A 13,365-nucleotide genomic window follows, 5' to 3' on the forward strand; every position below is an offset into this window, starting at 1 on the left:
AAAAGGAAGCAGCTGTGAGGACACACACCCCTAACTGTCAGTAAGATGTGCCACAGCAAGCTTGGAGGGCCTGACTTTCATTTAATCTAATATCACTTCTCATAGCTGTGAGTAAATGAATGGCAGGGTGAGAAAGGCCAAGTGAAGGAAGGTGGTCTCAGGCTTCGCTTAGACATGTTTTTGGTTATGGACCTACCTCCTCCATCTCCTATTGCACCTCCTGGGCCACAGCTGTGTGAGATGAGGGATTGATTCAGCTGAAAAATAACTCAGGAAAAACTGTAATGCCTCATTTCCAGCCACACATCTGTTGCTGGTCAGCTCACAGCTGGACTGGCATGAGGGAAGATGGGGATGAAGAGAGTGACTGAAGGCAGGAAGTGGAGGAGGCAACTGTGAAACCGCTGCTGTGACATCAGGCCATGGTTATCTCATCACAGTGACAGAAGGGCTAAAGGTCTCAAAGCAGATGGTCCCACTCCCTCCCCAACTCTGGCCATGTCTTTTCCTCCTGCCTTTGTGCCAGCACTAGTTTCACTGGCTGGCAAGCCTTCTCTTGGCTTGCTCAGTTTCCAATTTCATTTTTCCTGAAAGTAGGTGGCAAGAGCTATGCAGAGCGAGTCTCACCAGTGCCTTGTACAAAGGCAGTTACTATTTTCTCATCATTATTGACTATGCTTCTCCCCATAGCTCCCAGAATTGTATTATTTTGTTTTGCAAACACTCACCGTTCACTGGAGCACCAAATCTCCCAGTCATGACATCAAAGAAATTCCCAACATTGGTTTCGACACTACTGAAGATGATCCCACTGTTCTGGTTGCTGAAGTGAGTAGCCATGGAAGCCATGAATGCGACCTGCCAAAATGTAGTTCTTAGTCAGTGGTTCATGAAATGCATGTGTATAGAGGAATCAGCTACAGATTTTTTTCCTGTATTTGTGGTCTGTTTATTTTCCTGACAGAGATGTTTTTCTAGGGCCTGCTCCAAGGCCATTAAACTCCAGTAACAAAACTCCCATTGAATGAAACTGGAAGAGGACTAGGCTTCTTACATTCAATTGGACTATTCATGACTGTGAAGGTAAGTGTATGGGCAAGTGTTTGCAGGTCAGGATCTTCATTTGGGATTTTATTTACCTTTCACTCTCTCTAGAACAATGCAATAGAAAACTGGTATTGAAATGTATGGTGTTTTTGATAAAAGTGATTTAATTGGTTTTTATATGTTCCTGTCCTGGTTTTGGCTGGGACAGAGTTAATTTTCTTCTTAGTAGCTGGTACAGTGCTGGGTTTTGGATTTAGTGTGAGAATACTGTTGATAACACGCTGATGTTTCAGTTGTTGCTAAGGAGCGCTTATCTCAAGCCAAGGACTTTCCAGTTTCCCATGCTCTGCCAGCAAGCAGGTGTGCAAGAAGCTGGGAGGGAGCATGGCCAGGACAGCTGACCCCAACTAGCCAAAGGGCTATTCCATGCCATGGAACGACATGCCCAGTATATAAACTGGGGGGAGTTGGCCGGGAAGGGCGGATCGCTGCTCTGGCATCGGTCAGCGGGTGGTGAGCAATTGCATTGTGCATCACTGGGGTTTTTTTTCTTCCCCCCCCCTCCTTTTTTTTTGTTATATTCATTTTCATTACTATTATTATTATTATATTTCATTATTTCTATTGTTAGTATTATATTTTACTTTAGTTATTAAACTGTTCTTATCTCAACCCACGAGTTTTACTTTTTTTTTTTCCTTTCCTCCTCCTCACCCCACTGGGAGGGGGAGGGGGAAGCGGCTGCGTGGTGCTGAGTTGCTGGCTGGGGTTAAACCACGACAATTCCATTTCACATTCTCTTTGACCACAAGATACTTTTCTTGGGCTGATCAGAAGAATTGAAAAAGATGTCCTTTCTCCCTAGGTCTCATTTTGAAGTAGCAGATCAACATGGACATGCCAAGTCTTTCAAAATAATCCTGTACTTAAAACAGTATTGTATTCAAAAGTGTTTTCTCCTCTCCCTATCCCCTCTCTAAAATTCTTAAGCATGATGTTAACAAGAAATGATATGCTATACTGTTTAAAGAATTTTTAAGCACATCTATTAAAAATAGTGATGGAATTTTACTTGGAAATAGGTATTGCAATATGAGCCTTTGTTATTCACCCCCTTTCATTATTCAGTTTTTAATTAAATTACTACCACTATCTTTATGTAAGAAAAAATTACTGATAGCTCATTTTAAAATTGCAAAAGGATTTATGTTGAATGTAATTACAACAAATATGTTTTTTAAGATATTCAGCTATAATGTTAATTCCAGTTAATTCTTTAAGAATACTAAAATAATTCTGCTGTATTACAGAAGTCCAGTAATTTGGAAACTATTTGCATTGTGAATTTTATTCTGTGCAATTATCCCATCTTCATGCAACCTAGGGTGGAGAATTCAAACATACACAATTCCAAAAAATCCGAAGCCATTTTCCCACACTGCACACGTTGGTTGTACTGTTGATTTTGTTGTTAATTTGCATGCCTTTTATGAGGATATAAAACATATATGAATGACTGTTATTGGGAAACAGTATCTTTCAGTTAAAAGGTGTAGATCTGTAAATAGATCAGAACTTCAGTTTTCCCCATAGTCAAAGGGTTTGGAAGTGGGATTTCTTTTTGTGCATTTGCTATATCCCATTTTGTCCCTTCTGTGGTGAACTGGATTTGGGGGGTATGAATCAGATCAAGACTAAAAGACAATTCCATTTATGTGTGTATGTGTGAGTGAGGATGTAAACTCCCTTATAGTTTCTGGAGATCTATATTATACTCTGTGGTGTCTGAAATCCCATTTGCCTAAAAGCAGCAGTGACCATCAGATTAAGTTGAGTTGCTCTTCTAGATTCCCAGTAATTGTAATGGGAGCTTATATGCTTCCCTCACATGTAGGCTCTCTGGAGCTGAATCTGACTCCAATCACTTACCCATGCAAATGTACCTAGTGCCATCTGAAGTGCTTTAGGATCCCCCCAAATGGGGCTGGCTGATCTGATGCAAGACCTACAGAAGCCCCTTCCACAGTGGCAGCTGGAGACCAGGAGGGATATATCTCAAAGGCTTGCCATGCATCTAAATCTTGCCTTTATTTAGCACCTTAGCTGTACTACATCATAGAGATAGATACCCAAGTCTATTCCTGCTATTGCAGATGAACTGCTCATATATCCTTACACTGCAGTGTACAGTGTGGACAACTCTTTTAAATCCCATTTTCAACAGCAACCAAGGGTCCTAGTTAGCCAAGTCCCATTTACTTTTGGTTGCCTTAAGAACAGGACTACACCATGCCTCCGCTGTACTGCAGATGTATATATATATACACACACACATAAGCTCTTGTCGTGGTTTAACCCCAGCCAGCAGCTAAGCACCACGCAGCTGCTCGCTCACTGCCCCCCCACCCTGGGATGGGGGAGAGAATCAGGAAAAAAAAACCTCGTGAGTTGAGATAAAGACAGTTTAATAGGACAGAAAGGAAGGAAAAACAATGATAATGATAATAATAATAATATGACAATAGTAATACTATAAGAATTAAACTATACAAAGCAAGTGGTGCACAGTGCAATTGCTCACCACTCGTTGACCGATGCCCAGTTAGTTCCTGAGCTGCGATCCCCCTTCCCAGCCAGCTCCCCCAGTTTATATACTGGGCATGATGTCTTATGGTATGGAATAGCTCTTTGGCCAGTTTGGGTCAGCTGTCCTGGCTGTGTCCCCTCCCAGCTTCTTGTGCCCCTCCAGCCTTCTTGCTGGCTGGGCAGGAGAAGCTGAGAAATCCTGGACTTAGGATAAACACTACTTAGCAACAACTGAAAACATCAGTGTGTTATCAACATTCTTTTCCTACTAAATCCAAAACACAGCACTATACCAGCTACTAGGAAGAAAATTAACTCTGTCCTAGCCGAAACTAGGACAGCTCTCCACCATCTGCCAAATTCCTGGGACTTGAAGAAGCTCTAATCCAAAAGCTATGGGACTATGTCAACACAGTGTTGAGCCCAAACAAATATATTCCATGCCTCAGCAGAACTTATCAGCTCAGGCTTGAACCCATGTTTTAATGCTCACCTGGCTTTTGGGTAGCTCATTCATAGGCAGAACCTACATGCTTCTCAACATATTTAAGGTATTGAGACATTTAAAAACACAGATAGATACTGAGGGGTATTTTTCAAAACCAGAGGACTCCTGTCTGCACTCAAAGGTTTTGATCCAATGCTTTGAGGAGTTGGATACATATGCTTCTGAGAATCTCATAAAGCCTGACTGAGCTGAGAAGCGTGGGCCTGAGTGACTCCTTTACTCTTTTCACATGCCCTAGGAAGTGCAGAGTTAAGTATGTGATACAGCTTAATACAAAAATTATAGTCCCCACTATTCTTTAATGATCCAGATACTGGCTTTCTGCACTAGAAGGGAATCATATATGTTTCTTCCTGCCCATTTCTCAGCTGGATTCTTACTCTAAAGAAAGACTAAGCCCTGATGTCTTTCTTTTCCAGGAAGATCTGGCAGAGCACATTTGTCAGTCATGACAAGTGCTATATATGTCTCTCAATGTATTAATTTACAGGTGGATTTGCTTCTTAAGTATCCTACAGTAGTTAGATGCTGCTTTTCAGAGAAGAAAACTCCATAACCTGAGAACTGCTGCAGCCAACACAAGCCAGAGATTTTGTACCTGTAGCTCTGGGGGAATCCCAGGGTAACCCTTCTCGCCTTTGGGTCCATGATGGCCACGCTCTCCCCTCAGTCCCATATCTCCTTTGTCTCCTTTCTCACCTTTGGCTCCTTCCTGGCCAGTTGCTCCATTATTTCCATTGTTTCCATGATTTCCTTAAACGAAACAGAGCTTTCTGTTTAACTTAAATAATTTCATATAATATATTTTAACAGATACCTGTGACAGGGTCCTTTTCCACCAGTTTGCAACACATGCACTTTTCAGTACCATAAAACCCATATTGAGCTGCGATGAATAAGAAACAGTTGTGGGGTTAAGCTGAAGGTGAAGGTTTTGATGAGCAAGTTTCCAGAAGGACGTACATTGGTGTTTAAGAGTTAATCCTCATGCTATCTTCATGTTGCTGTATAAACTGTAGATGTCTCAGGTCATTACGTTGTTGGGGAGATGTACAAGGACGAGACCTCAGCAGACGTGAGGCTCAGGGAAAGCGAAGGTCACTGCCTGCTGACACATACCAGGTAGCCTGCATAAGCGCTCTTGCTTTTCCTTTTGTGTAAAAACTTATTTCCTGACAATTTAAGTTAATTAGGATAGGATAAGATAATTTTGAAGAACATTTTGCTATCTTTAAAACACATCTACACAAATGGAGAATGGCTGTAGCCTTAAACTAGCTAAATGACCTATCTGTGCCAAAAAATGGGAGGATCTGTATTCTCAGGGTGCTGGTTAGCTTGAAGGGGTTGATTGCTTGTTCCTAGATTTAAAGAAAGAAAAAAGTCTTATAATGAAGCTTTCTGAGATGGCTTCTTATAAAAAGGGTCATTATAAAAACATATTCCTGCATCTGCAGTATTACTTAGTTCCTGATGTTTACTGAGGAAATTACCAAGCAAATGTCTGTGACTGACAAAATTTTAAAGTTGGCTAGAATAACTGAGCAATTATTATGCCTACCTGAAGGAAAAGCCTGATCTTTCAATTAATTACTCAGGGGATTAATTAGAGTCATCATTGTTCTAATTCTACCTGAATTGAAATTAGATTCTTTGCCACTCTGCTTGTTCTCTGATTAGTCACTCTGGTTATGAATTTACAAGAATGGTGTTGTCTGAGATCACATCTAATGATTAAGTGATTCTTCAGAGTTTTTGTATTGAGAAAAAAATTGACTTCAAACAATGAAGCTAAATGGTGGAAGAAGTTAAGCAAATTTTTATTTGAATGGAGAAATCAATAACTCTTAAAAATAACAAGAATGATCCTTCTTGTAAAACCAGAACTACTTCTCTACCAGTTCAGAACAGAAACGTGCAAGCAACATTTGATTCAATCAAGGGAAAAGCAGCTGTTGTCATTCCCCTTATGCACACAGTGATATGAAATGCAGCAAATGAAGGAGACAGAGAAATTCCAGGCTGCAGAAGGTTGCTGTGGGCCATGTGTTTGTGGCATCCTGTTGTGGCATGAGAGTGTGATTGAGATACATCCTCGCATAAGGAAAGGGCAAAGCTGGGACTGGGCTCTGTCTCCCTGTATCAACTGGTAGCCTTGAAAGTGTGGGCGTAATACAAAATCTTGTCCCACTTCTAAGAACCCAATGATTTATTAAGACATAATGCAATATTTCTGCACAAGAGGCCTCACCATTAGATTTCTCTTACATCTGTAATGATCAATACTATTTTTAGAAAGGGTTGATGCATGAATAGCTCACAGCAGGCTAATGCCAAATATGCCTATGACCTAATTATGCCTAATACCCCAAATATGTCAAAGTAACAATTTATTTCAATATTTTGCCAACTGAAGCTAATTCTTGAAACACTTCATTCACTCAGATTTAACTTCATAACAGTCAGATTTAACTGTTACTGTAAACTGTTTCTACCAAAAGTCACCACATTAATGTTTTTTTGTGTATGTTTATCTGTTATGTCTGTTACTGTCAGTATATTTGTGAGACAGAAGGATTATGAAATTGCATTTTTATTGTGATAACAGAAGAGGAAAGCTTTGGAAGATGAGACAAATCTGTCAGTCAGTGACATGTTCATTTACATTATACATCTGCTTTAGGAACAGTGATTTTCAAATCCCTGAAGTTAGCTGCTGTAACAAACTTACACCAACATACAACTATCTTTTTCCCTTCTGTAGGCTCTTCTTTTTCCATGCCAATTATCAGATCAAAGTATACCCTTTTCTTGGTGTATCCTGTTCTTCTGTGTGCATTTTTAGTTTAAAAAAAAGTATTTTTTTATTATGGAAGACAAGAAGAAAGAAAGAAAAGAAGACATTTCTATAAGAGAATAGGAGCATGTGTGTCTGTAAAATACTGGCTAGCAGTATGATGAAAAAAAGCTCCTGAATACAGTACACAATAGCATAGCTGGATATTCATCAAAGGTGATTGCAATAATCAACTCCAGGGAACAAGTTCTTCCAACTTTAATGGAAGCTTCATGTTGCTTTAAGAAGAGAGAACAATTTGCCCTAGAAATGTAATAAGATTACTTTCAGTATGAATTTGTGAAAGCTGAATTTTATTAACAAATGGGTTTTCACTGGAAAAGACTTTAGAGTCTAACTGAAAATCTCTGTCTCCCCAGAAATTATAGAAAAACTTGTTTCTGAATCTGTCCCCAAATACCGATGTTTGGACCATTCTCTGATATTTCATAGAATAGCCTGTAATTAGACTGATCAAAAAATCAATTAAACTTCATCTTTACCTGGCATCCCAGGGGGCCCGGGAGGTCCTGGGGGCCCTTGGTAGAGTCGAACTCCAAAGTCACCACGGCAGCAGGAACTACAGTCTGGATTCTGCGGTCCAGTTTGTGGGGGCTAAGTGCACAAAAATAAGCTTTAAATAGCTAATTCATGGAGGGCATCAATCATATGCATGTCGGTTACGGGGTCTTCATTATATATTCTCTGTTTATATATTTGCTAAGTTTTCAAAACACTTCTTATCTGGGCTGAAATCTCCCATACTTGGATTGTCCCTAAAGATGCTATTTTTGGAACATTTAAGGGTAAAGCTCTACAAATGTTCTAAGAGCTATATGAATATTAAAAAAAAACCCCAACTTGTCCTGTCAAATAATGGGGGTTTTGAAAATAAAATAATACCGAGTAATGAAAGTTATATGAATATTTCAGTTAGGTTCCTATTCTGCTTTTCACTGATCCCACATTTCAGCTGACCTTTGCTGACAAACAAGCATATGTGCAATGAGTGGTAGGAAACAATGGACTTCATTTGACCTTCAGCAATGAACTATCCTCCACTAAACATAAAGAAAACTGGGTTGAACTGCCAGAAGGAGATGTTAAAAAATGTCTGTGCAGCATATTCCTCTTCATGGCCCCAGACTTGTATATTTACAGGCTATTAAAGTTGGGAGAACCTAAAAAAGTGCCAAGGTACATGGCAAAAATTTGAACTGACCACAACACCTGGTGTTATGGATGTTTGATTATTTGTAGTTGTGGGTGTGTAACTATGAAAACCTGTTTATATGCTGAAATTAATATAGCAACATAAATAAACTAATGAGTTTATTATACACAGCTCAGCTACTGTAATAATAGTTTGATAAAAGCTTTATTTCAGTGCTTTTCTTTCCCAAATTATTGTATTTATACTAATGGGGTCTCAGTCAGTCCTGGCTGGATTTCATAACTAGGCTCTTGTGGTGATTTAGCGGTCACAAAGCTTCCGATGAGTCAGCTGAGGTAGAGGTCCTGGGTTTGATTTTCTCTACCTCCTTCGCGTTTTTCCTTCTTTGTTGCTTTTTCCCTATAATTCTTTGCTATTACCCTGAGGTGCAAATCTGCAGTTCTTAAATTCTGGAGGGGGATAGTTACACCAGTCCGACTACTACTTTAATTATTCTACTATTTGTCTTCCTTCCCTTTCTTTCCACTCGTCTTTATCATCCTCAAATTACTTGCCTAATGCAAACCTATTGCTTAACGGCAGCAAATGAGCCTCTGGTGGGATGGGAGCTGCCAAATGAACATATAGATGCGCTGTATTCCTGCCCTCAAGGTCATCAGCTGGCTTGATCTGAAACACTAAAGCTTTCTACCTGTGTTTTGAACAATACCAAGTATACTCCTAGAATTCATTAATTTCAAGAGGCTTGGGAATTTATGTTTATGGATACAGAAAACACCTTTCATGCCACCAAAATACTGCTACTCCTCCAATGGGACAGACACATGCCCTATCCAGCTGGAACCACTGATGCTGGAGCTACCATGGGAATAATGGCTGACCTGACAGCTCAACAAATATGCTTCATATTCAAAGAGTTATGGAAATGTTAAGACTTGCCAATGGGCAGAAGGGCTTCAGATTTATGGGGTTTTGGTCAATACTATGCTTTTTACCTTAATTTTGGATAAGGTCTATATTTGATGAGAAAAATTCATTCTGCCTGTTGGACTGTCTGTTCCTGGAGAACCTGTTTGTATCTTTCTTGCTGTCTTATCTCTCCCAGTTGTTAGGAAGAACATAACTGACAATCACTGTTTAAAGCTTTCCTAATATGAGAGAAGAAGTAGCCCTGCTTTCAGCTCATTTTCAGTCCTTGAAGGGGAGCCAAGTACAAGAGCACTGGAATTGTGCAAACATTTTGCACCACCTGAAATGCTAACGTTGCATTGAGATTAAAATCTCCAGCTCTTTTTTCAATAGTGCTTCATATTCATGTTAAATGAGAAGGCAAACTATATACACATCTGCTAAGAGCAAATAAGTAATATCAGCCTAGAAATATCCAAAGACTTAGAACTGTGGATTATAGGTAAGGGAAGGCATGAGTCCAGCAAACTGGATTGCATGTGAGACTCTCTCTGTGCAGGTAAGACTTGTTTTTTTACCCAATGCACTGAAATCCTGAATGACATTATTAGCTAACCAGCAATGTTATCGTAAAATAGATACTAGTGCTGGTCATAACCAAATGCTATTTGGCATTATCTCTCCAAAAGCTCAGCAGGATATGAAACGGGGCAAGTCCTGCCAGCCTGGTTGTATGAGAACAGTTACACTGACTTCAAAATAACTACTTATGCAAGTCATAAAGTAGTATTAACTTATTATCTTTACTGATCCTTTGACTAGGAGGAAAAAATGTTCACAGTCAGCTGCCAAGAACAATGAATATTCAGGATACTTTTTTAATCTCTAAAACCAGAGAACTTTATGAAGAGTATATTTAAAGGAAAAAACCTGTGCCTAATGTAAAATTACACTCAAATGGGACAAAGAGTTTAATTACAGCCTACTTGCCAAAGGTGTTCTATGCAGCCATTTGCACATAAATTTTATTGCACAATGAATCTTTGGCATTGCTCTCAGAACATGAATATGATTTAGGAGCTTGTGAAATGCATCTGCCACATTGATATCCTAATACAGATAGAAAACTGGAAATATTTCTGAGGCTATTTGCTGAATTTCCTATGATTTAGTATGTAGGAGGAAGTTCTAGGCAGCAGATGGTCTATAAAATTCCCTTAACTTAAAGTTGTGAACTAATCATAATTGGAGACCCAGCCCTTTTTCACTTCCTGATTAATTTTTTCTGTTATATTGTCTAAGACAATGCAGAAGATGAGTAATGTACATCCACCATTCTTGGCTCCTGTTCTGAATGCGAAATAGCACATCTCTGTGGGCACCAAGGCCCTCCATGTCCCTTCTCTAGCAAAGAATTAAACAAACCACCAAAATTCAGGGCAAAACACCAGTAGGTTGAGGGGTACCTGAAGATTTTCAAGGAGCAACCTAAAAAGGAAGAATGTGTCTGGCATGGCTCTCCCCGGTCACTAAGAGTTCTTGTGCTTGGGAAATGCATATTATATTTTTCATAAGTTACCAGCAGCGTGGAAACTGGCCTTTTACCCAATGCAGCAAAGACAAATGCTAGTGTCTCTATTCTACAACAGGGAATGGGATCGTTAAAACACTTTAGCAAGAGGATGAAATTCTCCAACCAGAGCTAAGATAACCAAGAAAGTAGGGACTTAGGGGTGAAACCTTTCCATTCACAGATTGGTTGTTTTCAGCTGTTGTAGTTGCCAAACAGCTTTCAGATAGCTCAAGGGGAAGGGAGAGGTTCGACATAAATTAAAATATGTCCATGCCACCTTTGTTCCTCCTCTGCCTGGAAATCCCTGGAGTCTGGAGATGGAAAATACCTACTGCGTCGGCCACTCTATGATGGATTATGCCTGTCATGCATCTGCTAGTGCTCCATTTCATTTCAGTAAGCCAAAAATTGCATCATTATTTCCCCAGCAAAGATTGCTTCCTAGAGAGGGGACTGGCAGGTAAATGACTGCAATCAGCTATACTCAGACTTGCTGGGCTCAGTTTTAATGTCACAGCCTCTTCCCCCAGCAGGCAACTCCAAGCATGTTGCAGTAAACTCTCTGATGAGAGACACATGCATCCCAAAGACAGTGATACTTTCTGTGAGGGAGAGTTTGACCCCTAAAAAAGTCATAATTTTGTATTAAATCCTGCATTATCTGAAATTATGTTGAGTTAAAGGGGAATCTTCTTTAAGTACCAATAATATATGGTCTATAGTATGCAGCTGCACAATTCTCTGCAGTAAAGAGGAACACACACACTAGCTGGCTCATTGGACTATATAACTGATTGTTATGCTGTTTATATATTGCAAGTGCAATTTAACGTACCTACAGTTAAATATCTATTTTGCTGAGTGCACTTGACGAACATATAACTCCTGCCCAAGAAATATGAAATGCAAAGCACTATAAAATTTAAATACAGGGAATATAGTGGTGTATTAAACCTATTCCCATACTTGGATGTGTTTCAGTTCTTTAAGCCTAGGACAGGTTTAAAATCAAATCTCCTCTCTGCTTATCATGAAGTAGGTTATTATTCAACACTTGTTTGCATGTCAGACAATTGACAATTTTTGGAATTCAAAATATCATGGTTTGATCTGAAAGAGTTTTAAAACACAAATGATAAAAGGTGAACTATACAGGACTCAAACATTTGTATCAGTAATAGGAACAAAACACTCATGTTCTTGTTGTTTCTAAAAAACATCAATCAACAAAAACTTCGAGTGGAATTTTGTTTTGCCTAGTGCTAGAAAAAGCTTCATCTTCTGCCCTTCAGATTTTTCCTTTTAAATTTGGATTGCAATATTTTATGTATAATCAAATTATGCCATTTTCCCTTTGCTGTGAGCTAATGACTATAATATCTAAAATGCCATGTAAAAGGCATGAAAAGATCCCCAGTTTAAAAAGCAGATACTACAGATGATTTAAAGTTTCATTCCAAGTCTTTTTTATACTGAAACTGTCAAGTTGATAAATATTATTATTAAATCTACTCAGATCTCAGATACATTAGTACCTGTATTTTCAACTATTCCTCAGAATAAAATTTTTGAACACTCAGAATTTCATTATGTTTGTCTCAAGCTCAAAAGAATATACTTTATATACATAATTTTCAAGTAAACTTATTCTCTGCTAATTGAATCTTTCCAAATTTCTCTGTAAAGTCTGTAATTTTCCTTCACATCCAAATGAGTTAACAGAATCTAAAACTAATATATTAAATAAGTAATACCTTGAAATAATTAAGAGACTGTATATCACAATATATGATTGTAGAGGATCATAGTTTCAGCAAAACAAAGGGCTGCTGTCTATGTTGATACTAGTGTCCTCAACCACTGCTGGCTCTATCAGCTCGTTAAAAGATCCTATAAAGAAATCCAGCAGGATACAGACCAATATACAGCTTCAATAAAAATCATTTCATAAATATAATCACTAATAATCTTAGGAAAAAAAAAAGATCTCATTAGCTTTAAAGTTATCTTTAGAAGATTAATTCAGAGTACCTGGACTCTGTCTGAGGTAGGCAGTCCTACATTATCTACCTCTGGTCTCAGGACTTTTTGGTCTGTAGAAGTGCTATTAGCAACAGTCCACTCTATAAGTTGACTCCGCTGTTTCAATATTTCCCTGCTTCTGGAACCTTTATGGCCAGTCTGGTGGTGACTTTGCAATATTTTGGCCACTGGTTTATAAGATCTTCTGCTCACCTCCATGTATTCATCTTGACACAGGCAAAATGGAAGAAAAAATAAAGCCAGTAGATGCCAACTGATGAAATACTTCTCTGCCATGTTATTCAAAACAATTTCTCAGGAGTCCAGCAAATGCCTTGCAGAAGGAGAACCTCTTTGCTGCACCAGGAGTTATGTGGTCCTTTCAGCTTTCCTGGTACTGAGACCAGTACCAGATTTTATATGGTTGTGTGCAATAAATAAAACTAAAAATGCCAAAGTGTCAGGATCCTTCATCCAAAATCAGTCATGCTCCTTTAAACAAACCAGACATTATTCACCACTTCACCACCACAAGGAAAATTGATTTGTATGCTGGAAATGGCCACAGCATTTAACGGACTCCTGTGGTTCCTATTTGGGGGCATTAAAAAATGTAGCACCTTTTCTTTGGCATGTTTTTGTTTAAGTGTGAAAAAATGTGATGGAAATGGAGAACATGTGGCTAATGGTTTACGTTCCTTGATTAGACA

General features: G+C 38.9%; 1 protein-coding gene across 1 annotated transcript; it reads right to left on the reverse strand.

Annotated features, from left to right (window-relative positions):
* Positions 1 to 728: 728 nt before the first annotated feature.
* On the reverse strand, positions 729 to 12,952 carry LOC127028048 (complement C1q tumor necrosis factor-related protein 3-like; the record flags this gene model as incomplete). Its single annotated transcript, XM_050913872.1, has 4 exons — positions 12,869 to 12,952; positions 7,481 to 7,592; positions 4,740 to 4,894; positions 729 to 858 (listed from the first exon to the last, which is right to left on the reverse strand). Coding segments are annotated over exons 1-4 (481 nt in total), but the record flags the coding sequence as incomplete, so codon positions are not given.
* Positions 12,953 to 13,365: the final 413 nt, after the last annotated feature.

The sequence above is a fragment of the Gymnogyps californianus genome, unplaced genomic scaffold, assembly GCF_018139145.2.
Source record: "Gymnogyps californianus isolate 813 unplaced genomic scaffold, ASM1813914v2 HiC_scaffold_147, whole genome shotgun sequence".
NCBI lineage: Eukaryota > Metazoa > Chordata > Aves > Accipitriformes > Cathartidae > Gymnogyps > Gymnogyps californianus.